At 40.8% G+C, this 27,966-nt stretch overlaps 2 protein-coding genes across 2 annotated transcripts; both read right to left on the minus strand.

Annotated features, from left to right (window-relative positions):
- Nucleotides 1-3,765: 3,765 nt before the first annotated feature.
- LOC115574130 (proline-rich nuclear receptor coactivator 1-like) lies at nt 3,766-13,567 on the minus strand. The gene is made up of 2 exons (XM_030405388.1): nt 12,930-13,567; nt 3,766-7,375 (listed from the first exon to the last, which is right to left on the minus strand). Exons 1-2 carry the CDS (start codon nt 13,263-13,265, stop codon nt 6,914-6,916), a joined length of 798 nt encoding a protein of 265 aa, XP_030261248.1. The 5' UTR covers nt 13,266-13,567; the 3' UTR covers nt 3,766-6,913.
- Nucleotides 13,568-17,803: 4,236 nt separating this feature from the next.
- Nucleotides 17,804-27,946, minus strand: LOC115574597 (cysteine-rich protein 2-like). Its single transcript, XM_030406234.1, has 8 exons — nt 27,713-27,946; nt 23,253-23,347; nt 21,373-21,430; nt 21,150-21,281; nt 19,850-19,918; nt 19,434-19,528; nt 19,284-19,341; nt 17,804-18,382 (listed from the first exon to the last, which is right to left on the minus strand). Exons 1-8 carry the CDS (start codon nt 27,753-27,755, stop codon nt 18,318-18,320), a joined length of 615 nt encoding a protein of 204 aa, XP_030262094.1. The 5' UTR covers nt 27,756-27,946; the 3' UTR covers nt 17,804-18,317.
- Between the last annotated feature and the right edge of the window lie 20 nt (nt 27,947-27,966).

A 27,966-nucleotide genomic window follows, 5' to 3' on the forward strand; every position in this document is an offset into this window, starting at 1 on the left:
TGAGCACCATTTCAAAATGATTTGTCAACAGCCACCGTGTCGAGCATTGCAAAACATTCAATCATTTACTGATGAAACAACACAAGCAGGAGAAACAGTGTCAGAAAGAGAGAGAGACTACCTTGTTCTGTTGCTGTCTCGTTTCTCCCTGCTGTGACTCCTTTGGAGTTTTATTGAATGCGACATGAAATAATAAAACAAAAGAAATGTGTTAACCTTCGAAAGGAACAAACTGAGAAATAAGAGAGAGGAGGAGATTTTGTAGAAACAGACATATAGAGAGGATGTTGAGTCACTACCTTGTAAATTTGATGGAGCATCGGTTCCAGACCCTGGAAAGATGATTCCTGCTTTTAAGACATATTCAGTTATATTCAGTTTTCGGTGTTTGCACAGTTGAACAGATGAACACAACTCAACAGACAAGACTAAAGAGTGCTGACAAAACCGGCTGTCAAGTTAAGTGACCAAAACCAAACCATGATGTTTCTCTATACCCAACCAAAGCTAGCATAAAGACACCACTGTGACATGAAGAGAGTGGAACATTGAATCTAAGCAGCACACCAAAGCTGCACTGTGAGGAAACATTCAGTTGAATTCATCTGTGGTTTTGCACAAACGTACTCGGCTAACATTTATGGCTTGGACTTATCTCAAGGTACCGCTGACATTTTCTGCAATAAACAGAACACAATCTACCCCTTAGTGCCTCCAGTGACAAAACATGACCATAGAAATGTTGAATAAAGCAGTAGTAATGCAATATACTGTACATACTTTAATATCTGCACTATTTATATTGTACATGCTTGGCACTTTACTGCTTTTTTGCACTTCTGGTTAGACGCTAACTGCATTTCAGTGTCTCTGTACTTGTACTGTGCACAATTACAATAAAGTTAATCTAATCAAATCTCATCTAACGTAATCACTGCTTTTTTATCTCTGTTAGGACTATGTTTTTCCTTTAAGCTTTTGCAAATTAGTTCTATACACAGGGTTTTACAGAGACAGTGCTGCATAGTTTTACTCTAGTTAAATTCACTTTATCGCTTTGATCACAAATATGGTATTGCCTCATTTCAAAGTGAAAACATTATGATGTAAATACTCACTGGTGAAAACAATCAGTTCAACTAGATATTCTTCATCTTGTCCTGGTTTTAAGCAGGTGTAGAAACCAGTGTCGTCAAATGTGACCTTCTTTATAACCAGAGAACAGTCCTCTGTAACACTCAGTCTGTACGATTTATCCTCAGGGTTCTTAATAATCCGCCCACGGTTGAGCTGCTGATCTTTTCCCAGAAGAAATTGGCGACGGAATAGCCAGAGGACACCGTCACATTTGCCCTGATGGTCTATTACATCTCCGCAATGCATCACGGCCTCTTTTCCATTTTTGACATGAAGGTCATAAAATTGTGTCGCAATTGCTGTAAAAACAGCAAGACAAAAGTAAGAGAAAGTACCTTTTAAATCAAGATTTAGTGTGAGGATAATTCTGGTTTCAACAGACGTTTGTTTTGTAAATGTTTCTGCTACCTGCTCTGTGCAAGATCAGAAACAAAGACATTTGAATCCATCTGAATTTAACCATGGTGGTGGAGTCCTTTTACAGTCCCTTCTCAGGTATCAGCTGTCATAGTCTCTGAGCTGATGTGTCTTAAGTGAAGTGATAAAGCATCGACTTCCTGTGATAAGAGGTGCACCACTTCCTCATTGTGCCCAAGAAACCTAAAAAAAAAAAAGTGTCAGTGTGTCATCAATCCTTGCTTTGGGGCCAGACTGTGCTGACAGCTGTATTGAAGCCTATCACAGATGTATGGAGAAACACACTCAAACCCAACAGGTGATCAAAGCACACAAGCTAAAGTTTATTGCAGCTCAATACAAACCCAGTGGTGGGGGATAATGTATAGACAGCCAAAGTCACGCCTCTTCTGTTATCACCTGCAAAAAAAAATTGCATGGTGGTGAACTGGGAGCGACAAATAATTATTGATCTAACCACACACACACGTCAGTTTAAAAGATAAAGGAGTGTCCATGTTTCCTCAAGCTGATTCACTGGGATGCCTTTTTATCGACAGTCAGGAATACTAGAGATGTTCTGAGGTTGTATAGGGCCTTTAATGACCGGAGAGCACCAGGTAGCGGGGAGAGAGAGTGGACGACATACAGCCAAGGGCCACAGGTTGGAACTGAATCCAGGCTGCTGCGGTGAGGAAACAGAGTTTGTACATGTGGTGCACCAGATGCTAAAAGAGCTCCAATACTGGTAATATTTAAGTCGAAATGCGTTTACCATGAACACTTCTGACAACGATTGGACAGGTAGAAAGATGTTCTGTTGCCAAATACAGTATTGTGTCATTTTATATGCAATCTTCTTAAGAACTTTCAGCCATCAGTTCCTTCTGAGGAAGTCATTGTGACGTTACAAGGCTCATCCAATGAAGTGGTTTGAGTTTGCAAAAATACAGCAGCAGAGGACGAAGCTGTGGTTAAGCGACGAGTTTCAGACCATTTACCACATAGTTAATCTTACCTGATACATTACCTGACGCAGTTCATTTTACCTGAGGCTTTCATTTCATCGAGTACACCTGTGTTCGCTCAGATCAGAAATTTGTTTCTACAAGTGATAGGCGGGAGAGCCGGAAATGCATAAATAGAGCTGTGCTATGTCCTACGATGAGTTAGCCAATTTGTTTTCATGCTAACTTCCTGTGGCACACAGCGCTCAGGGTCTGCCCGACATCTGCTGCAAAAGCCAAATTGTTTCAATGTATTTGACAATCACATCGTACATCACAGAGGTTCCTGCTAGGATTAATGGACTTGTGGTTGACTTGTGTACGTACACAGAGCCATGTGGAAATGAGGCCTCACATGCAACTTCTAAAGAAAATTGGTATTTTGATGTGGTGTATGACATCGACCCCAGGCGACCAGGTCAGGCGGTAATGTTACTTGACGTAATGAAATCTTACTAGTTACGCATTATATTACTCTGTTACTGCTATAAGTAATGTCATACCATCTTGCGTTGCTTTTATAACGTGTTACCCCCAACACTGGGGGCAAGGATGGATGGGTAGGAAGAGAAGTTTTAGGAGTTGCTAATTTAAATAAAAAATGGAAGGAATGAAGAAGTACTACTTCATTTTAATCAGGGTATACTGAGCTAGCTCCCGTGAAGAGCGAGCTTGCACAACACTTCCAGATGCAATGTTGCGTCATTTGTTCTGCAATATTCTTCAGAACTTACAACAATCTACGGAAGCCCTAAGGGGCAAGTTTGTCTGATCTGAATTATTTTGTGTCCTGTGTTTATGACTCGCGATCTTGTGGAAAAAAAATGTTCTCCCATAATTCCCAACAACATATTTTCAACATTACCATTAAAATAACCATCGGTTCATTCTTAAGAAAAGTAAGAGTTTTAAAATGATGGTTTGATTTTGCAAATATAACGCTGCAGAAGAGGAAGCTGTGGTGGAGATCGAGGAGGTGCTAATGTGTTTGGAGACGAGTTCTCAAGTTTAGTGACCGAAACTATTTTTGTATTTATGTAATCAGAGTATCTTCATAAAGTGCAGTCAAGTTTTATTAGCTGACATTCCCTTTATTTAAATAAACTACACTTCTACTTCAAGATGCTTTGCAGCTACATCTTTAGTTTTTATGTCTCTCTCATGACAAAAAGTGACATTAAGTGGCTTGTCATTGCATGTAATACAAAATGGAGACAACACATAATAGGGGTAACCAATAGTTTAATATTTTTTAATTTAGATATGAAATTCTTCATAAAATTTTTTTTTTTTTTCCGAAAATTGTGGCATGGACATGTGTCGCTAAACATATTTTCATAACGGGAATGAAATAATTTTAAAACACTGCAATAAAATGGGCAGTTTTTGTTACAGTAATACAATTTTCCATTTACGTGACGTCACAGAGGTCAAGAAGCAAGATCCAGCAGCTGCCTGCATCCATAGAAACCATTCAAATAAAAAAAACTTAACATAAACACTTGGTACATACTGTCATCACAAGATCATCTTTGCCAATTTCCATCACATACTGCACTCTTGGTTTACATCAACGTGCTTTAAAAGCAGAAATGAAAGGGTAAAGAAGAGGTTGAATGAAGTTGTGTGTGAAAACAAGTCCCCATTAAAAAAAACAACAACACAGAATAGAGAAAGTAAGACTACGTCCACATGAAGCTGTACAACTTTTAAAACATGGTTTATGTGTAAATCCACAAATGTTTTCCTGTTTTGGTAGAAAAAATTCTCTGTCCACACTCAAACACCTGGATGAAAGCAGTTGAAACTCTTCCGCCTTTTTACTGTTTTCATTCGGCAAAAGAAACAGCCAACACATCCAAGTCTTAAAACCTCTTTTTGGTCCCTTCCTGCTCTCTTGTGATTACCTGTATTATTTATACACCGATGTTTTACTGACTGCATGTGCTTTATCCGTTTCTACTGCCAGATAATAGACTCAGCCTATAATATTAACTGGATCACACTGGAAAATTAGTAGAGCTCAACAGATGGATTTATGAAGCTGATATTAGCAAGTAACAAAACCCTGCTATCGATATATCGGCCAACATTGTTGTATTCTCAAACATATACAGAAACACACTTTTTTTTTTTTTTTTACATACATACTAAATCTTTTTCTGCATTATGCTGTATAGAAAAAAAAAAAAAAAAGCTTTCTTAACGGCACGTACCGGACAACATATACGCCGATGCCGATATAACTATGAAATGCCAATATCGGCTGACCAATATATCGGTCGAGCTCTACTAATCTATTCATTGACAACTCAAATCGTGACCTCTTCTGACAGAAACAGGTAAATTACTGCAGCTGTGTTTGTGATCGCCTACACTGATCTTTAAAATGACTGTTTACAGAAAAATGTAGGCCTCCATCAGACCAAATCAGACAACAGAAAACACCAGTCCTCCCATTCTGTAGAACCAAGGTGGCATGTTTAAGCTACGGCGGTGTGGACCTCAGGATGAGGACCTCAGGAAGAGAGAATAATCCAAAGTCATGGTAAGGTGGCCAATCATGGAACCTGGCGATCAGACTCGCAGCATGAATAACTAAAAACACAAAAGGAGTGTTTGTTTTAAATTTAGTCACTGAGTTTGGTCTTGTGCATCAGTTCAAAACACAAGACCTCGCATCCCGACTATTACCTCCACCTGGGAGGTTATGTTTTCCTCTGTCTGTTTGTAGGTCTGTCAGCAGGATTACACAAAAACTGAACCTTGGATAGAGGATGTGTCTCAGCCCAGAATAGACCCCACCTACTTTTGGTGTGGATCCAGAAAAAAGGGACAGGATGTGATAGGACGTTTCACCACATTTTCGCTAATTTCTCAGGGAAATGTGCGTAGATCATGATGAAAGAAATCAGGTCCATCTAGTGGACAGCCACCAGGCCTGACATGCTTAACTACGAATCCTACTTTGGTGAGACCCACAGTAGGACAGGTCATTCATGGGTGCACCCCAGCAGCGGCAATATGCTTTGCACCCTGGTTGTTTATCTATTAGGGCCATGGAATTATGCACAACCTTGTAGTTAATTGCCCTAACACCTGATTTGGTCAACATGACGCCATAGAAATCTTTCTAATTTTACTGCCGCACATTTCCCAACCATGACGGTCCCAGCATGCAACAATTCCAGTTTTCACACTGAAACTTTAGTCTACATTTAGACATCTACCCATTATTTCTGGAAATGTCTGTTTTTTCTGTGTTAAGTATGCCGGCTCAGTGTGGACAGAAGGCTGCAACGCAGAGAAAAATAGCCTTATAAATGTACCTGCTTATGGTGAACGTACTCTTAGTCAGTGCAATAGAGTTAAAAAAGAAAAAGCACTCAGCCTGGATGCTGGATACTGGCTTTCTGCAGCAGCTGGTTGTGAGACTTTTCACCCTGTCATCTTCTCTTCAGTTCGCTGAGGCTTCAACAGCCTCACGGCATTTGGCTTTCCACCAGTTGGACCCGTGTTCAGGGAAGGGAAAGAACTTACACCACCGGCTGGTAAATTCGGACTGTCGCTTTTTTGATTTGTCCACTACCTGAGCCATTCTGAATGGTAACCAGCCAGGATCTGGAAGTCCTCTCCTGTGCTCTGAGCTGGCTGGTGAATACATCAAAGTGGCCGGTCAAGGTTTGGAACAAAATTAGATTCCCTGCCCTTCCCCATTTTTGCTTTTCAGTGCAAATCAGTAAGAAAAGTCTTTCTTTCGCCCACTGCGCCTCACACTGAAGGAGCTGTCACAAAGTGCCTCAGTTCGCAGGGGACTTTCTTTTTTTTTTTTTCTTTGTTTTTTTCTTGGAAAAACTTCAGTAACAAAACTAGAATCTCAGTTAAAATAACAAGGAAAAATATACACAAATATATGTTCACAATATATAATGTACATTTACGCAAACTCTTTAAAAAGTCACTCAACAAGAGGCTGCCCGTTAACTAAGAAAGTGCCATCATCACTTTACATCATGTAAACATGAGATGCTGATCGTGCTGCTGCTGGAGACGACCTCAAACTCCTCACAGTTAGTCTGCTCACAAATTCAATCACAGTTAGTTGTTTTTTTATCTTTCTTCTGCCAACAGGAAGGCAGGAAATATCTCATACACGGCATGTCAGTCAGATCTCCAGCAACAACACGATGTCTCCAAAATGCTCACAAACGCAGGCAGCATGTTGAATCATGGGAAATTGTACTAAAGTTAATAAAAACTCCCTACATTGTATTGCAGTGTGTTAAAGGCCATTTTAAGGCTTAATTTAGATTATCCAATTGTTGGCATTCATTGTGAATCAGGTATCTGATCAGGTCGGCTTCATGATGCGGTCAGGATTTATCCTGAACCTTCAGCAGCGACTTTAAGTGAACAGTCATTTGCTCTCGGCTTTGGTTGCCCCGCTGAGGCTTGTCTTCTCCGACCCAGTGACTGGGTGGTTTGGGTAAGACACTGGGCGAGGGCGGCTCACTGAATTTAGCTCCGGCGTAAGCCTTGTCGCCATCTTTGAGGTATTCGGGCACAACTTCAGCAGGCAGTGTGTTCACGATCTTCATGTTGTTGGAGACGTGGAGGGGTCTTTTCTGCTCTCGGAGAGAGGTGGGCCGAGCGGGGCTACTGTTGTCTTTCTTCTTTGTGGAGGGAGAAGCACCGGGGGTTTGGCTCTGCTTGGGTTTCTGGCTCCGTGTGATCCCGTTCTGGGCGGCTGGATCATGTCTGGGCAGGTTGCGGGCAGGTTGGCCCCCTGCCTGCATGGTCCCTCGCTCCAATCTTCCACCTTTGGATTTCAGCAGCTAAGAAACAGAAACAGACCCTGATTAATTCAGCATTCCTGAAAAGGACTTCTGCTTTTTTTTCACCTACGTAATCAACATTTCTTCTTACGTATTCACTTCAATATCACTGTACTGTTTTAATGTTATTTCACTTTCAAGCATCCCATATGTGTGAGGAAGTGTAGGGTGGAGGATGCCAAGTTGGTTACAACTGTACAAAACAAGCAGAAAGTCTACTTTCAAGAGTAAAATTAATTATAATTAAAGCCCCTGTACGGAGTTTTTAACTGGATATAGAAAAGTCTCTGGTTTCTGCTGATGTGTCTCTGTTACCTACAACAGCAAATGAGCCCATCAGCGTGAAGATACGCTTTTTCTAAGTAGTCTAATTCTATACCTCTGAAAGGCCTTGGTCGGGTCGGACCACTGACGAAACGATTTACGGCAGTCAGACCGGAACTGACGACATTCAGGATACGGCATAGCTGTTTTGTTGCTACGCTAGCCAGTGCTAACCGAGCTAAAACTTTTGTCATGGCTGATAATGAGACAAAGAAAAGAAAAAGAATTCGAACCGAAGACCAACGAAAGGCCAAGAGGGAATCCGATCAAGCTAGGGCTAAAACACGGATAAACATTGGCGATTCCTTCCAGAGATGGAGAGAGTTGCGGGGCTTGAAGGGAGGGTCGGATCCAGAATTCGCCCGATTCCTCCTAGACAGGTTTGTAAATTTTATTTCATTTATGAAATGTAATGCGGGACGTAGTTTACAGCAATACATGAATTTATGTTGTTACAACAAAGCTGGCTAACGTTACCACTAGATTAGCTCTAGATACTACACTCGTAAAAACGACAACAAACGTCTTAGATCACGCATCCATTTCAGCTGTGTGTATGCCTCAGCCCAGCCGACCTGCAACGATGCATCGGTAATATCCTCTGTCATTATAAATGATTCAGTTTCTTACTTAGAACAAAACATCCATCACAATCACTGTGACTTTGCTGTAACGCTAGCTCTGTAGCACCGTGGGTAATATATATAGCTGGGAAATTGCAGTGCAACAGCAGCATTACTTTGTTTCACCGGCGGCATATTATATTAAGTAGAAATACAAATAGACACATTACCTCGTCCATATGCACGCTGCAGATAGCTGCTAAAAAAAAAAAAAAAAAGTTTTCAAAGCAAGTCCCGTCGTCTTTCCGACGTTTCCAAAACAAATCTACACGCGCCGGCCAGACAAACGTCTTCACGACAGTGGGCGCTAGAGCTCATGGGAAATGCAGTCTCCATTCCGGCAAAACACTACCGCTTTCGTCCAGCGGGGCCGCCAAAATCAACACTAAATGAAAAGTCTGTACAGGGGCTTTAATATAAGTAGTCATTAGGGCTGCACGATTCTGGAAAAAATGTGAATCACGATTTTTTTGCTTAGAATTGAGATCACGATTCTCTGGCACGATTTTTTTCACAAAATGTTTATTGCACTGATAAACTTGAACAAAACAAAAAAAAAAACATGATAGTATGGCAGATACTACTATGCCTCTGCCAAAGCAATGTTTTTTTGTTCATTTCAAGTTCTATCATTGGATGAGAAATTATTTTTACACAAATAAAAAAAAAAAAAAAATAGTCTCCCAAGATGAGAGGGCATCCTTTTATACCTCATGTTGTACAGTGTTTATTGGGGCCGTATCTTAAGCTAGGTGATATGTGATAGCTGCTGTGATCGGCTTTCTAAAACGGAGGCATAATTTTCTTCCTTTTCCAAAAGCCGCCTCAGAGGTAGAGGTAAACATGTGACGTGACGTGAAGCCCGACGTTAGGCTGTGAGCAGTTGACAACGAAATTGTCTTCAAAATAAGAGCTTTACATTACACCCCATTGGAGTTTAGAGCTGGGTTCTTAGCGGGGGGCTTTTAATTTGAAAGTAGCGACCGTTCCTAGATTGTGGCTACAACAACAAGCTAACACAACCATACAGCTAGAGATCCAGGAGACCCTAGCATCTCCTGATCTCAGCGGCTGTCCGGTTGCTCATCTAGCAGGCGAGGCGGAAATAAGTGTACCCTCCGAGGCGGGAAATCAGCGGACCAAAACAGACCCCCAATTTGCCGCCCTCTGTCTAAAACCGCGGACCTAGCCGCCAAAAGGACAGGCAGATTGGCGGCTTGCTGCCCCGTCTAAAAACGGCTTCTCACTCACTCCTTCCAAACACTCAACTGCAGGCGGGCTTCCTCCGCGAATCACGTGTTGTAAAGACGCTTTACCACAGGTTGAGGGCGGAGGCAGCGGCAGTGCTGCGTTTGGGGGCGCTTCAAAAAATTCGGGAGGAAAATAGGAGCATTTGTTTGTGATTCAGCTCGAGATATAAAATGCTTCAGAATCGCTATGTGTAGATATGAGATCACGTGTATGTGTGAATCGAGATCGCGATTTTTTAACGATTTTTTGTGCAGCCCTAGTAGTCATCATTGACAAATCAACATCATTCTTGGCCTTGGAAATAGAAGTTTTACTCAAGGTTGTCTCACTTTAGTCAGAGCACTCCACTTAATCTTATGACCTTTATTAGTGGATGGAGTTTGCTCAGTTGTCATGGAGACGGTGTCACTTCAATTCTTTTAAAGAATTAGTTTCAGCAGGTTTAATGCTTTGTAATATATAATAACAAAAAGACGGTAAATGATGGATTAATGAAATGATATAAAATGTTTGTGGCAATTAAGTCATCACAAATTAAAATAAAGGACAATTTAAATAAAATTACATAAAATTTAAAAGGACCTGCAGACAACCTGCTCCATGACAACTGAGCAAATCAAACCACTGATCAAGTAATGTGATTTCACTGAAACATGAGTTGGTGTGTTAGGTAATTTGCATCAGAAACAGGCAAAAAGACATGCAACTAACTGGGGATGCAACGGTAGTTTTCCCACGGTTCGGTATGCACCACGGTTTTTGGGCCATGGTAAGGGTACAGTTTCAATATCTTAATATAAAACTACTCAGACTAGCAAAGGCAAAATTGCAATGTAAAAATAATTGCACAATTCTTTGTGCATTGTCTGTGGTTACAGGAATTTGGATATTTGCTCTCTCTAGCTTCCATTCAGTAACTGCATGCACTAGTTCTTCAGCCAGGTGTTCACCTGTGTGGCTCTCATACAGTGGATGAGTCTGCAGCACAAAGCCCCTCATTTCCCAATCAAGTATCAGGGTTCTCCCCAGAAGTTTTTAGTGTAGTGGCGCACTATCAGTCGAGGGGGGAGGGGGGAAGAGACGGTAGTTATTGCCGTCAGCGGGGGTGACGAGCGTCCGTTTGTCCGTCCGTCCCCGGGCTCCTCGCCGTCAGATGGGGACTGACGGACGAACGGACGCTCGTCACCGCCAGCCAGGGGGCGCTTTATTTACGAGAAGATCGCGGCAGCCCACAAACACCGGCTATAAAGCAGCTAACATTGAAAATGAGTATAGTGGCGCAGGGCTGTTCACGGGAGGTCCAGCTATCGGTGGAGAGAGCAAGGTGGGGTGCTTGCCTCAGTTCAATTTCAATATCCCCCGGCATACTTCATAAAGTTCTGGGATCACTTTACTACTAAAATGGGTGTGGGAGGGTGAGCCTAAACAATGTGCTGCTCTCATGCCTCTGCTCCTGAGGGGATCACACAGCATGCGCGGCTGCACAGAGTTTTGAAAATGCGTATTGAACGGTTCGGTAAAATACCGAATATTGTTGCATCCCTACAACTAACTATATTCCACCCACAAAACTATCGTCCTTATTATTTTTTTTTTTAATGAAATTCTAATTAACCAGCCTTGATTCAGGAAGGACAATATGGTCACGGTCATCTTTTAGTCATTAATATCAACAGTTCAATAAGCTTCTCAAAAAAATGATGGCATTATTCTCTACAGCTAACTTTAAAAAAATTGTACCGAATGACGTATTTGTAGAGCGGACAAAATAAAAAAAGCCCAAGCCATCTATGATATTGTTTTCCCTTCATGCTGTATGATTTTCAACTGCCCGACACGGAAGTTGACAATTGCGAGAGAAACCCGGTAAAATCTGTAGTGTTAATCCGCGATGGTACTCTGAGGCACATTCACAGAGGGGCTAAATTGGAGCTTAAGTGACCAAAAATACAGCATTTAAAAATTAGGACCAAATTCTCACAATGCTGCTTCTGCTGCTGCTACGATGTGCCTATGTAAACCTGCCAATCAGAAGATGACATTTAATCACAGCTACATTGTTTTCTGCACTGCTCCAATCAGTTAGCGCAGAATGCTAATGAGATAGGTAGATATTAAAATTTCCATCACATAGTCCTCTATAAAAATAATTTCACATTGGGGACTCTTTTTGTTATTGTCACACGTGCACTGCAGCGGTGTTGTCAGTGTACATCTCCCAAATAATTGTTACATAAACAAAGTTAGAAAAGACAATATTCATTAATCATGTAATAAAGTTCAATACAATTACAAAATCATGAAACATGTTTTGATTGCTGTGAACCATGTACAGTTTACATCAGCTTCCTGTCCTTTTACAGACACGCCTGTCAGCACAGTGCAACCTGTCAGCAGAAGGAGGAAGACGGGCTCATTCACCACAAGTTCACTTTCGTTTCTTCAAAACAAGGATTAGTAACTGCGTCATTTCAAACTGCCCCAGGTAGTGCAGGCCAAAGTACATAGCTTTAAAAATATGTTGACACTGATGTAAATGAGCCTGCAACTAACTTATTTTTAACCACTAATTATTTGCTGAATTTACGGAAAGATAGTTTGGTCTATAAGATGGCAGAAAATTGTGAAAGAAGTTAAACAGTGTTTCCCAAATCCCAAGACGATGTATCCAAATGTACACAGCACAGAAATAACCTGCTTACTGTCACAGAGGGGTAAAGAAACCAAGAAATATTCACATTTAACATTAACAAATCTCATAAGCTGCTTAATCTACTATCCAAATTAATTCTCTAAAATTGAACAGTTGACAACTAAGGAATTAGTCACTGCAGCTCCATATTTCAGAGATGAAACTGTGTCGCTTTCAAAACAACAACTTATAGTTATGTAGTTTTGGAAAAACACTTTAATTAGATGAGAAAGAGTTTTTTTTAATGCCTTAAACTAAAAACTTATCAAACTGACCTTAATGAACATCACAGTTTTATTCTATTTTACTTTGTTTATATGTGGCGGACCCTGCCACCTTTCTAGCTTCAAACTGTTTTCTGGGGACCTTATTTTCCTCTGCGAACAGCTTGTTTATTCAGTGTTTATTATGGTAAAAAGATCGAGATTATATTATTACCTCATTAATATTTATTTGTGAGTTTGAATAGCTCCTCCGAAACTACAGAATGCCCCTTTAATAGATCGCAGTATTTAAGACATACTCTGGATTTATAACTTATTTCTGGCGATAACTTAGGTGGTTTAACTCGTCAAAAAACAAAAACTGGACGTCATATGAGGTTTGACCAGGCGTCTTTTGTGGTTTTTCAGGTAACAGATGAGCGGATACAAAAGGAAGTTACCTCTTTCTTGGCTCCCTGTTTGAGATGATGGAGGGTCAGTACTGTCTGTGTCCCGGCAGGGAGCTCGGCACCGGGCTGAGCTGAGGGTTTGTTGGCAGACGCAGCTGTCAGAGTGTTGTTGTTGTTGTGGTCGGCGAGGCGGATGTTGGGGCTGCTTCTCGAGGGTTTCTGGTGATGCAGCGGCGCCGTCGACCGCAGCTTCCTGCCTCCTTTCTTCAGCAGCGCTTGCCTCGTCTTGTTCACCCCATCGCTGCTCGAAATCAGCGATATCGGGTTGTTGTTTTCGACGTTGCCGATGTTGGCTTCATCGCTGTGTGCCGGAGATCCGTCCAACATTGCTCTGAACTGGCGAAAACATAAACAAACTGTGAAATTCCTCTGCAGCGAAGTTGCTTTAGCTAACAACGTCACAAGCTAGCAGTTAGCTAACTGCGCTTCTTCTTCTTCGATAAAACGGGTCTTTTATCCAAGTCGCAGAAAATATCACTTAACGAGTATAACGTGTAATAGTCGTCTCAGAGGTTCCTGGGGGTAAACTTGAGTGGTTTCAATTTTTTCTGCTGTTAAAAGATAGATGGACGTCCCTTTCAGCGAGATGGCGTCGATGCCCGTGAGCTTGTTAAAGCAGAAGTAGCACAAATGCTAAAATAGCCAGAAAAAGCTAATTATTTCCGGCAATGTCTTTCAAAATAAGATACGTACGGCGATGCATCGCGGACGGCGAAAGATGCAGCACATCAACAAATTGTTCATGCACAGTACACTGTTTACTGTGGGGTCTGTGCGAAATTATTAATTAATTAATTAATTAATTAATTAATTAAAAACAGGGGAATTAAAAATCTAGATACTTCACGTTTGTGTTGTAAAGCAATTAAGACATGGGGTTTGTCTCCTAGCCATTTTACAAGTTAGAATAATTCTTATTTAAAATGTTTGATATTTAGAATAAATATATTTAAGAATTTAAAGTGGAGCCCAACCCATACTGGATTTTTCAGCCAATGCTGATACACCATTAGGGATTAAAAAAACAAACAATATTGAGGCATTTGCATTTATTCTTTAATACAAAGAACACATAAATAGTCAATGTGCAATGTACAATGTTGTAAATATTTTTGCAGAGATCTTTTACCATTTCGATTGATGCTTTCTATTGTATGCTATCCCCTTTGCTGCTGTAAAGATGCAAATTTCCCCGATGTGGGACTAATGAAGGATGACTTATATTATAAATTCACATTTGTGCATGATCCCTCAAATGTTGTTATCATACAGAGTGGACATAGATATGTACGTGATAGACGATATATTAAGTTGAACAACTACCTTTATATAACAACCCGAGGAGATATGGCGCGCAGAATCAGTAACTTCATTTACAGTTTTTCCTCAATTGTTTACACAAAAACTGGTGCTTGAGACACAATGACCACAACATGTAACTAATGCACCAACCCCCTGAACCAATTCTGCTAAACTACAAGCACAATTTCTGCTTTACACTCAAATTGCAGTTCTAAAACACACTTTTTTCAAAACACTACACACAATTCTCTGCATTTGGCACAATTTTCATGAAGAAAATCTGTTGTTTTCACAAGGAACACTCTGTCATTCAAAATTCTAAAGTGAATTGCTGTACTATGCACACTGACTCATCAAATGGGCAAACACCTGGACACCTTACACAACACACTCATTCCACCAGAGCAGCTTAGGTACGTTGTCATTTGGGACAACATAAGTTTCCACTGGGCTGCTTGGGTTCTCAACTAGTTCACTGCCCGCCCACGCTTTACAGTTGTTTATCTCCCTCCATATTCTCCATTCCTCAATCCTATTGAGAATTTTTTTTCTGCCTGGAGATGGAAAGTGTATGACCGAAATCCACAAATGCATATACCCCTTCTCCAAGCTATGGAAGACGCATTTGGTGCTTTTCATGGCTGGATTCACCATGCTAGGCGATATTTCTCTTGCTGCTTGGCCAGGGAAAACATTGTTTATGTTGTGGATAAGGTGCTGCTGTGGCCAGACCGAAACAGAAGAGAGGATGCAGTATAGTTTTTTAAAAACATTTTTTTACTGTAACTGTGTACAGTAAATTCTTCTGTTTTGTATGTAGAAAACGGTATGTGCAACTTTGTGTTGGTTGGGATGTACACTATGTACATTGTTTTTGTGGGAAAAATAAAATATATCTGTTACCGTGTATTTTGTGTTCTGAGTATAAAAACAATATTCTCAAATATTTTACAACACACTTGTATGTACTGTCTGTAGTAAGTGTAACACTGAACAAAAAAAAGGCCGAAGTCGTTATGATGAAAGTGAGAAGAAGTGTTTTCCATTCATCATAGTGTTTTACACTGAGCACATCAGTGTTCAACTGGTTCTTATAAATATCTATTCATATGATGGTTTGTGTTGTCATTTGAAAACAAAATACCATTTTGAGAAGAAATAACATTGTTTTGAATGTAAAGTTTCATTTTGCAGGAGAATTGAGGGGTTTTGCCCGTTGTGTGTGTGTTTTTGATTTGTGTGTAGAGTTCTGGGAGTATGAGGAATGCTTTCAGAAAATGTGTGTAAACAATCGAGAAAAAATGTAAATCACTTTTTAAAACCCACTCCTTTTTAACTGTACTTTTTTTTCTTACTGTCCTTTACTGCTTTTATTTGTTATCTTTAATCTTAATGTGTTATCCTTTATTCTTTTTACTGCCCATAATATTTTTATCTGTTCTTAATTCCACTGATGTGATCTCGTCTTCTTATTGTCCTTTACTGAATCTACTCTTTTATTTATTCAAATTGTTATCACGATTATATTAATTATTAAATAAGAAATAATATTTATCAGATAAATGTATTGGAGGAAAAACCATGAAGTTAATATTGTAGAGGATGGATGAAGCAGCAGTACCTCTATCACTGGTTGACATCGCTTAATCTTTAGCGTCACAATTTTATTTTGTAGACAAACACTCTTAACTTCCGGTACGATTATTTTTGACTTGACAGATTTCCTCTTCCGGGAAAGCGTTTCCAGTAAGGGGCGGTACCGACGGCTTTCTTGTCAGTGACGTCTTACCTTTTAATTGGTTGTACCTTTTGGGGCACAGTTGTAGCGTGAATAAATCAGTGGAGGAGCCAGACAATTTTCATAGTGGTGGCCAGACTGAGACCATGGCTCACACAGGGGTGGCACACAAACTGACCTTTTTGTTTATGTGGCAGGTCGCTGTGGATCTAGTAGTGTGTCTTAGTCACTCACTCATTTACTTACACAGGCATCGATTGCCATGTAAATTACATCATGAAGACCCGCATGAGCTTTTTAATGTATTCCGAAACTGATTTTAAAAAGATCTGAAACAGTTGTGAAGGTGGTTTGTTTTTAATTGGTGATAAAGCTCACACGATAATTGCAAGTTGCACCACATAAGAATATTACAGAAGGCACTTTTATCAAACAAACCCACAAAGTTGCATTATATATATTATTATTATATTCTGCATTTATTAATTATTATTATATTATTATTATTATTATTATTATTATTATTATTATTATTATTATATTATTATTATTATTATTATTATATAATATACAATTATTCACATATTATCATTTGGCTGCCAACTCGCGTCTACTGAATAGGAGACTCATGCAATTGAACCCCAGAATATGCTAGCGTGAATGCATGGGAAACACATTTTAATTCCCTTTAAAGAATGTGACACAGACTGACCAACAATATCAAGCTATATTAGCACTGAAAGTTGACTTTACTTTTAATGGCCTTCTGGCAAGGCTGGGACTTATTGAAACTGAATATTTTCTTTTAAATGACACTGACACAGTGACACTGTTTATAGCTTGCGACCTTCATACTGCTAAGTTAACAGCCTAAATGAACTTAGCAAACTTTACCAAATCTGTTTCAACTCTAGCACGCAAGCCATAAAATACATACATTTAGACAAGACACATTTAATAAACTTCATTCTGCTACCTGCGACCGCGACCTACTGCACGCACAGAGTCCGTTGATCTTCACTCAGAACGCACGCGATCAACATCAACTACTTCTTCTTCTGTAATTGTATTGCTGGTTGACATTCAAGTTGAGTGTATTACCGCCACCATCTGAAATGTGTCCATATGGGAACACCTGCATGATCAATTTATGGTGGCCACCCCTGGCTCCACCCCTGAAATAAATACAATGAAAAAAGTTCACCTGTAATACAACTACTACTAAAGATGAAGTAGAAGACACCAAGCTTTCGTTCAGACCACTGCATCAGCCTCCAGGCTGCACATGAACTCAGTTTAATGCTCTTACTTGCCGTAAGAAATAAGAACCAGTCAGAAAGCACACAGTGTGTGTGAATTTAGGAAATGCTGTTTTGAGCCATTGGTGGTCAATTCAAATCTGGTGAAACTACTATTTTTTATGCTCCTACTCACTGAAACGGCATTTATTGTTATCGCTCATTGATTTTTCTATATTTGCTTTGTATGTGTGGTGGTTTTAGTTACTCTTCTTAATGTCTGATAATTACGAAATCATTGACCAGCAAAGAAAATACAGATTATTTGTTATTATCTATCTTAAACAGTGAGACTCATACATGGACGATATCTTTATTTTTTTTGTGATAAAGAAAGAATGAAAAAAAAAAGGTAGGCTTACTCATTCCACTGTTGGTGCGATGCTTCCCACTAATGTCTTTCTTTAAACAATTAAATTGAATGAACACACAGTAGGATTTCAAAATAAAATACCAGGAGAGTACCAGTGCTATGGGTGGCTACTTGTGCAGCACCAAAGCAGAGACACACACACACTGAACACAGGTTTGGTATCACACAATTTTTACTGTAGAAAATGTGATTTTTCTGCTCACAACTGACCCCAAACTCACCTCCAAAACATTCAGTAAAATGCACGTCTTTGTGTGTGCAGTCTACATCTCATCCCTATATTAGAAAACCAGGGTGAACCCATTCAAGAAACACTGACAGTAAATTATTGGACTGCGGTACTTTTCTTTTTTCATACATCTTCTTAGTGCACAAAAGTCTGTAAAACCCTTCATAAGGAGTGAAAAAACACAGTTGCTTTAATCTACTACATAATTTGGCAAAGTGAACCAAGAAACATAAAGGCAAATCAGTAGCTCACATGGGAGGACATGTTAAAGGTTTGTTTCAGTACAAAAAATAGATATACTATAAACCATATACAAATACAACATAAACATCTAAATATCCGTCCCTGTGAGTGCAGTACATGTCGTTTGTCACCGTGACTGTCGAAGGCAAAACAAAGAGACATCGAGGGTCCTGGAGGTGAAACTTTGTCTGGAGGCTCAGGGCTGAGCCTCAGCCTCGGGCTCGTCGTAGATGTAGCTGCCAACACCTCCGGTGTTCACGCCTGAGAGGAGAAACAGAACGCAGCCGTTAGCTTTAAAGTACTTTAAAATACTGTGGAGCTAGCGGCCCTACAGTTTGCCTGGACCAAGACCTCGGATCACAGGTAGGGTTACTGTGGGCAATGAGGACCAGCCCAACTGGGTTTAGCAGACTGACAGTGAACACTGCTTAACGCTAGACTGGGACTGAACACAGCCTCAAAGACTGAAAGCAGTTTGATACAGTATGGAGGCGATTTCCACAGCTCCGATCAGGACTACGACTCCCGGGACAAGAAGATTCAAAAGGCAGGGTAAGGAGAGGCATGAAGCAGCGAGAGAAAACTGCATGTAGAGCTGGAATATCTTCACAACTTACTCTTATCTGCTCTAAATGTATCTTAAAGGGATATTATCAACATGGGAGAGGACAAACATGCTTTCTTTATGCAAATGTATGTTAGTTATTATAGTAACAATAAAAAACAAAGGCAGATACTGTCCGAAATATTCTCTAGAATAACCTCAAAAGTATTGCATGCTCAAACAGGTAAGATACAAAATGGTTAGTTAACTCGGGTCACCAAGGCTAATGACCTCAGAATGACTATATAGGATATTTCTTTTTTTCACTTATGGTGTCAGCGACCGTGCTAAGGTTGTAACAATAGTTCCCTCCTCTCTTCATGTACCGCTTTCCTTTTTATCCGAGCTTCAATCTGACACATGGAGGGCACAGAAACAGCGGTTATTTGCCTTCGCCCACCGAGGTCTGACTCAACCGATTCGTCTCTGCCTCTGATAAATAGTTAAAGCACCAAAATGACCTTCTGTGGAGCGGTTGTTTGGGGACACGGTTGTTTTTGAACCATCCCCACCCTGCTGCTCGCCTCCACTGAACTCAAAGAGCATCTGACTTCATACCTTTAGGCCCGAACAGCACGGCGTAGCACGGTTTGTGGCAGTATGGCTGTCCGTCATGCTGCAACAAAAAAGAGAAGTTTTCCCTCGTCATTCCTCCTGATGTGAACTCGTACCATCCATCTCCATTAAGAGTGCGTTTGTCTCGCTCACCTCTGCGTGGCTGCCTGGAGCCAGAGTCTTACTGCACCTCTCACAGCGCAGACAGGGCCGGTGCCAGTTCTTCCCCAGAGACGACACCTTCTCAGCTGCACACATACACACACACACACACACAGACAAACACACCACCGTGGAGACAGTCACCATGGCGACCAGCCGCCTTAGCCACTTAGAAAACATTCCAACACTTATTTTTGTGCTACCCTGAAGCCAAAAACGTCGGGACGCTGTATAAACAAGATTCAAGACCGAATCCTTCACGTATATTTACAAAAAACTGTGAAGCTGATGAGGTCAAACATTAATACATTTCAGTATATGTCAGAAGGGATGAGCAAATGATCACATTCACATTTTGGAGTCAGGGTTGTGCACATAAACATAATGAAAAGCACCAATCTGCTTACCGAAATATACTGTCTTGTTGCACCTGGGGCAGATGTTGGGTCCTCCAGAGAAAGATGAGAAGCTTGCAGCTGAAAAAAGTCGCCAGAATTAGAATACTGTAATATATCATAGGTGTCAATTACACTGGATGCCGGGGACATGTCCCCACCTCTTTTTTCAAATTATGATTTGTCAGATAAGTCATAATAAAAATGGCTAGCAATAATAAATTCATTCTGGTTTAGGGTTGCCATTATGCAATTTTTCCCCCAACTTAAATATCTGCAAGTGTTGTATACACTACCCAAAAGTCAAGCGTGAGTAAAAGTAAAGATATTTTGCTAAAATTTTACTTTAGTAAAAGTGAAAGTGATCCATAGAAATAGCACTTGACTTAATATCACGTCTGCCTATAAGTACCATAACACTTTTTCTGGGAAATTCTTTTTACTTGAGTATCCAAAGTAAAAATAAATGATACATACTATATTTAAAAACATTGCATGTATTGGAACTGATAGTCATTCAGCATTTATCTGATTATCGGAATCAATAAAGTGTTCTTTATCCGATTGCTGATAATATAAATTAAACAGGAAATATGCTGCTTGGCTCTGATGCAGCAAACAATCTGCTGAGTAACTAGTAACGAAAGGTATTAAATAAATGTAGTGGACTAAAAAGTTTAATGTTTGCCTCCAAACTGTAGCCGATGGAAGTATAAAGTAGTGAAAAATAGAAATACTCAAGCAAAGTCCAATTACCTCAAACTTATATGTAATTACACTCCACTTTTCAACACAAAGTGACACCTCTATAATTATAATGATGAGGGTTGCCCCCGCAAGTCCATTATATGAGTCATGAGTCATCAGAAGACCAGAGTCGACTCGCATTCTGAGAGTCTGTATGAAAAAATACAATCAAATCTTTGTATCATAATCAAATTGGTCTGATGACTCGGGTACAGCCCTGATAATATTGCTGCGCAGTGATTGCAGCTTCGAGGCTCAATAACTCAACATTATCATTCTGGCACATTCACTACAATCTCTCTTATGATCCTTCCCCTGCTTCTATTTTTATCTCCCCGTTTTTTCTCCTGAATCTTCATACGATCACTCCGACTCAAACGCCTTTGTCTCAGTTTTAATATATTTTGCTCCTCTGTGAGTTTCTCTTCATATCCTCGCCACATTAATCGTCTTTGAAACAACAGCGAGCTAAACTGAACTACCTCCTAATCCCTCCAGAGGAGACAGTGAATTTCTCTGGAAACATTATGAGAGTTTTTCTATTTTTGCTCCACATATTTCTCACCCTTCACTGGTCCCCGTACGGGGGCCTTTTTCACCTCCTCTGGTTTTCCATCTGTTTCCAGGGAAACGGCAGCCGGGGCCTCGTTGACAGGATTGTCGTACACGTAGGAGCCGGCTCCGCCGATGTTCACACCTGAAACGCGAGCAAACGTTTCTTTTACAAACCAGGAAATTACCACAGTGTAGCTGTTTCTTTTTTTTTTTTTCACGAGAGGAAACGGCACCTTTCGGTCCGAAGAGGGCGGCGTAGCACGGCTTGTGGCAAAAAGGCTTCCCATCGTGCTGCGAAGTACAAGAGGGAGGGACAGTAAGCAGAGGAATCCATCCCTCAAATGAGAGAACTGGAGGTCAGATTCTCACAGTTCTGAACAGCATTTGGAAAGTTTAGTTAAACACATTTCTCATTTAAGTCTGTTTGGATTCACATAATGACAAATAACAAATGAACCAGGAGGCAGAAGTTTATAACACTTGGCAGCTCTCTGTTATTTCCTCCATTCACACCATTTATAGCGTACGACAAAAGAGCTAAATATTAACCATCAGTCTCTCTGCCGGCAGTCTGTTTAGCCTCGTATCATTTGATTATTCTTTGTGGTGCTCTTTTTGTCGACTAGCAGTTGTTTGAAGTAAACAGAGACTAATGTGTCCCTTCAAAACGTCCTTAACCTGACCTTACACATAAAATACGGAACACTGAGGGCTTCATGTAAAATAACAAAGCCCTATGTCCTTGATGTAAATGTCCTGGAATAGTTGAAAGAACAGTTCACCCAAAAGTGAAACTTTAGTCATTATCTACTTGCCGATGGGTGATCTTTTATAATCTGCGAAAAATTTCTGGAGCTTCACAGCAAAACAGCTTTACAACAGCTGAAGTAGATGGGGATTTGTTTATAGTATTTGTTTAGCATATTCTAAGTCTCCGGAAACCACGAGATCACAAATTGATTTGAGAAGATGTTATTCACAACCTTTTCTGGGGCCAAATGTTCTCTCTAGCTGCTAAGCTAAAAGCGTTAGCACACAATCCGTCTGAAGTAGGTGCATGAGCTGGGCTCCTCCTCGAGGTTCTAAATAAAGTCTTTTTAAATCAATTCGGGATTTTAAAGCTTCTGGAGACTTGGATTATGCTAGGCATGCTATCAAAACAATAAATGTAAAGGCACAATTTGCAAGAATTGGCTCCATGTTGATGTCATGCTCCAAACAAATGGGGGGGCAGCATATCACCAGTTAACTGCCAAATGCTGCTCACTGTAGCTGCAGTTAGCTAGTTAGCTCAGTTAGCAGTGCAGCTAACCGTCTGGATGGGGAGCTTAGGACCAGGACAGGCCGGAACTAGCTGGTTAGCATGCTAACTTCAGTAGATATCTGTGCGCTACACAATATATAGATGAAATGACATCGAAACTGTTATTTCTTCACATGTTGGTGATCATTTTAGTTAATTTTTGAGCATTTTATAAAATCTAAAATCACGTTCAGTGTGTGTATGTGCTAGTTTTGTACTGAAGTGAAAGTAACAGCTTGGACCAAAAATACACTGAAAGAACTACTGAAACAAAAACAGCCAGAATCACCACAAACATCTCTCAGTAAAGTAAAGTGAGTAAATGAGTGAACTGATCTAAATACACTTGTGAACAGATCCAATCCAGGCAGATGAAAGACTTTTTTTGGCTTTTAACGGCAGAGAATGTAACCTCAACAGGAAGTTAACACTTGTGGCCAAACTTTTAAAATCATTGCAAAGACCTTAATTCACACTTCCTAGGCGGTTAGAAAGTGAGGGAAGTGGCCTTTCAAGTTTGACCAAAAAGGAAACCCCAGCACTTCCCGCTGAGGTTTGTTCTCTTTATTCAAAAGCCAATAAAGTTTTATCTCGGTTTCGCTTGGTTTTCACACCATGTGTATTTGATGCGGCCTGCGACTTCAAACAGTTTCACTCACAGTACTGATTATTTCTCTCATCTTTCTTGCGCCTCTGTCCTTTGTGATCAGTCAAAGTGGCGAAAAGCTGATTTCACAGGGACGATGACGTTGAACGTGAAATATTATGCTAACTTTAACCCGATTTGATTGTCACATCAGAGCACCATACCTCAGCATGCCCTCCAGGATTCAACGTCTTGTTGCAGCGCTCACATTTCAGACAGAACTTGTGCCAGTCTTTCCCTAAAGACGACACCTTCTCCGCTGCAGAGGAAGAAGAGACAGAAAATGAGGATTTCATATCAATCTGTTGGGAATCTCTTGTGAAATGACCCCTTTATAATGTGTAAAAAGATCCAGGTAAGATGAGTGAACTGGGTACTCGGTCCTTGGTGAGCAGATGAATTAAAAGAAATTACACACAATTAATACTGAAAATTGTTCATAGGAGGTGCAAAACAGACATGTAGATAGGATATTAAAACGGCATCTTCATTTAGAGACTTGTTTAGTTTGTGCACAAATGCAGGAAGGAGGGGACAAAGAAACACAAGGCAGCTTTGCAGATTTCCACTGAGCGACTCCCACTCCTTCCAGACGAAATTCATCAATATTACGTCATCAGTATATATTCACACACAAATACACCATCGTGTTTGGATTTAGCACCACGTAGCAGGCAGCTTGGACAGCAACATCTTCAGAGGAAGAGACAGTCCACCCGGCGGTCATGCATTAGCGCGTGTTGCTGTTTTAACACTACTGCGATCTCCATGTGAACCAGAATCAACTCAACTTAACTGACGGGAGGTAAAGATCCAGCGTCAGTGTGTTCAGCACAAAGACCCGCTGTGGGTAGAAGTCCGCTGTGAATTATAGCAGCGCAGCTTGTTCCCTGATACAGATGGCCCGAAAAGTGACAGAAGACACTCGAGAGACACTTGGAAGTTCATCAACCAAAAGCACATTCTTTCCACTGGTGGGAGAGTTGAAACGTTTTCTAAAGCTACTGTATGTTCCTCCGTCGCTCTCACACTGACCCTAGCTTCTCTTCTAAGCCTCACTTCAACTATCACAGCTACTCGCCCCAAACTTTACCCTAGGCCAAAAAACTATGATGGGATCACATCAATAACAACACCAAATCGGTGTATATGGTGCAATGACACACACGACTTGCAGCACTACCTCGACAGTGAAAGCAGCTTATTACGACCTCCATCCATCTACTCATTGTCTCAAACCAGAGTCATGACAAACAACCATTCACACACACATTCACACCAAAAGACAATTTGGAGTAACTAACCTAATTAACGTAGCTTTTTGCGTGTCTTTTGGATTGCGGGAGGAAGCCGGAGTACACTTTTTGAACAAGAACATGCAAACTCTGCACAGAATGGCCCCCAGGACCTTCTTGTTGAGGGACAACTGCACTAACCTGCGACCTGTATATACGTTTTTTGTTATGCATCGACCTCCAGTGGTCGTCGTAATTGTTACAGCAAGGGTGTTCAGTTTCCTAGTTCCAGTGCCTTTGCTCGGACCACATCCATCTTCGAAGACGGCTTTCATTTTGACTGCACTGTACACTGTTGTGACACCGTTTGCCTCACAACTGTGCAAAATCTGTCCACCAACAGACATATTAAAGACTGGCATAGTACTCAAAACCACTCCCCTGTTAGTTATCACTACAATAAGTGTCTCCAGGACCACAACTAGCCATGATGACACACACACGCAAAGACTCACAGGGTAAAAACAATACCACCTTCATCGACCGCCGCCCCAATAATTTGTGCCGTTCTTAAGGCATCCGTCCACTTATCCTACTGAAGAGTTTCAATGGCAGAGTCTGTTGTAGGGAGGACAGAAGGACGGACGGCAGGTCATTTATCTGTTTGTCCTCCTCCCAGAATATCCCGGCAGATACACCGAGGCCCTGATACAACATGACACTTCCTGTTTAGACTCACTGGTCAGCCTGTCACTGTGATATGCGACAGTAAGTCGCCTCGGCACACAGCGAGCACTTTGTGGTGAGTGTACAGTAGTGTGTGAGCGTGCTTGTCACGTCATAACCTTTGAATTACTGAGCAATCAACAATCAATCGGTGCTGTTTTTATAGAATTTAGATTATTTGAGTCTTCTGTGTCTTTGTTTTTTGCGTCCTTTCCCCCTTTTTTGTATTAATTATAAGATAATGGTTCTACACTTGTGTGGAAATGAATATAACATATAAACTCCACAAAAAAGAAAGTGAATACTGACAACTTTGAAGCTCAAAATGCCCAAACGGATCCATTTTCTGAGCTTTGTGTTGTTAAAATATGTTTCCATCACAACCAGTTCCCTGCGCAGTTGCAAAACACCAACTCACACTCCCAAGAGGGAACATATTTCTCATGAAATGCGTTCCTTTTTTTTTTGGAGCATCGAATTTGACTGCAGAGTTTCCAGCAGCACACAGACAGCAGCATGTTTGGTTGAACCTGCAGGGCGGGGTCCTGCTGCTGTTCCCCAGAGAAACGGGGGGGAAAGAACAAAAAGAAAATCAATCCGTGCGACGCTCGTGCAATCAATAAATTATTTACAATGCCATGTGGTGAGAGGCTGCAGGAATGAAAAGACGCTCCAGACAGTCCCTAAATTCACTCCTCAGAAAGATGATGTCACCCTTCTCTGTCATGATTCGACAACACAGCTCACAGTCGGCGAAAAAAGAATCTGAATGTCTCCCACCTCAACTCGTTCCACCTTTATTTTAAAAGTGGACATAGATGTCAGGATGCTGTCAGATGAGGTAGCACAGTTTAGGCTGATTGCCACGAGCACGCAGGACCATTTATGACTCCCTGTAATCTCATAGTAGGAGATAGTGAACCAGTTATAGCCCAGGCTGGGCTGAGTGAAACAGGAAAATCCTTTATGAGACTTTGACTCCAGCTGTTTATTTCTGGACATATTAGGATTGTGATATGATTAATGACATATCTGATGACGTATCGCAGTGGAGCCAATATTTGGAACCAGTAAACATTTGCGATAAAAACTATGACCCATGTCTAAATTTGGAATAACCTGTGATGGAATGCAACTAACTACAATTTACTCAAGTACTAGCCCTAGTGGGCGGGACATTGAGTGAGATCACAGTGACTACAGGATGCTGCATCACAGTCAAAGTGGTGCATTTTTTAAAATCATTTTACCTTATTTGCAATAATACACAATAAAAATTGATACTGAAAACAGTGCTGGGGGTAACTTGTTACAAAGTCATCTCTTAGAGTACTCTCATTACTTTTTCAGCTGTAATGAGTAACACCTTAGTTCTGCTATTCAAGTAACCCGTTGTTTTGTTACTTTTTCATACAAGTACTCCATGTAGCCGGGGAAAAAAAAAAAAATCTTTTCCTTTCCTTTTGTCGCCACAAATTCAAGAAATAAAACCCATGAAGCATTTGTGTCAGTGTGCATGTAAAGCTAGCTAATTGACTGTAGTGAGATTGCAGAGAGGGGGCAGCATTCACTTTGTGGAAATATTCCCATCATTACGAGGATAAACTCACAGATTGTTGCAAAATAAAGAGCTGTAAATGTTTTATTGGTCTGTCATTCCTATTATCAGGTTGCAGAGTGACCGATCGTGGGCCGTACAGAAGGCTACAACGTGGTGGTGCCGCCAATACATTCACAGGTACATGTAGCAGCCCACACACTGTCTGGACAATATAACCCATGTGCACAACGAGTCGCAAGGTGCTTTTATTGTAAATTTTGGTAACTCTAAAGTACTTGAACGCTTTTCTCAGTAGACATTGCAGTGACGTAACAAGATATTTTCTAATGGCGGTAATCTTGTAACGTAATGAGTTCTGTTTAAAAGCAACGTCACCCAACACTGATCGATCGTCAGGAAAAAGGTGAATATCGGCCGGACAATCTGCGAGGCCGATAATCGGTCGACAGATTCGCATCACAATTTTCATTTTCGCTGAATAGCAGCACTACGGTACTTCACACAGCACACATTAATCAGAACTATTGCAACTTGGGTGATTTGAATATCACAGTTGACCATTTTGTGATTTTGATAACGTTGTTCACCCCCATTTTTTACCCACTTAAATCAATCTGTAGAGACTCAGCTGGACCAAAATAGTTCAGCTTGTCTTTTTTCACGTGGATTTTGAACGCTTCAGTATGCAACACAGGTTTGTCATCACCATATTAAAGCTCTCCACATTAACCAGCCCCACCTTTAATAACACATGTTCATTTAAACAACAGAAGAGGAGCTTTATGAGTTGTGTCAGCATGTTTTTCTTCATCATTCTTGGACTTAAAAAGTTGTTAGATGTGATCATATTTATAAAAAGAATAACAGAATAAGCCTATATAATGCTTTATTAATTTTGTTGTCAATGGGCTCACGTCACCTCACGTCTTTCCTCCTCCATGAGCTCTGTAGCTGCACGGTTTATAATAAATCCAGTGTGGTTTAAACAAACGCGTCGCTTGTGGTGATAGAAAGAATTAAATCAGAAAGAATCGAAGCTGTCTGCTTTGTGACAAATAACCTCGACGCGGGGCGGATACACAGAAATCATGCATGCACTCACCGAAATACACCGTCTTGTCGCATTTTGGACATTTTGACGCCATGTTCCGGGTGAACAAAGAGCTGGTGGAGTCGTTTCCAGTCGGACACCTCTGTCTCTCTGTCTGTCTGTCTGTCTCTCTGTCTGTCTGACTGCAGACACACCTCACAGGATGGAGACGGTGATGGAGATGAGGGGCGAGTCCGACGCTCGCATCCTGCCCTTTGCTTCTTCTCCCTCATTTACATAACTCCGCCCACACGATGACATCATGC

This window comes from Sparus aurata, chromosome 22, assembly GCF_900880675.1.
Source record: "Sparus aurata chromosome 22, fSpaAur1.1, whole genome shotgun sequence".
Classification (NCBI taxonomy): Eukaryota; Metazoa; Chordata; class Actinopteri; order Spariformes; family Sparidae; genus Sparus; species Sparus aurata.

Coding starts and splice junctions, on each gene's coding strand:
- LOC115574130 (XM_030405388.1), bottom strand. CDS start 13,265: ATGTTGGACGGATCTCCGGCACACAGCGATGAAGCCAACATCGGCAAC. Junction 7,376..12,929: donor AACAGGGAGCCAAGAAAGAG/GTAACTTCCTTT, acceptor TCTGTTTCTTAG/CTGCTGAAATCCAAAGGTGG.
- LOC115574597 (XM_030406234.1), bottom strand. CDS start 27,755: ATGGCGTCAAAATGTCCAAAATGCGACAAGACGGTGTATTTCG. Junction 19,919..21,149: donor CGTACGGGGACCAGTGAAGG/GTGAGAAATATG, acceptor GACTTTTTTCAG/CTGCAAGCTTCTCATCTTTC. Junction 19,529..19,849: donor CAACAAGACAGTATATTTCG/GTAAGCAGATTG, acceptor GTATGTGTGCAG/CTGAGAAGGTGTCGTCTCTG.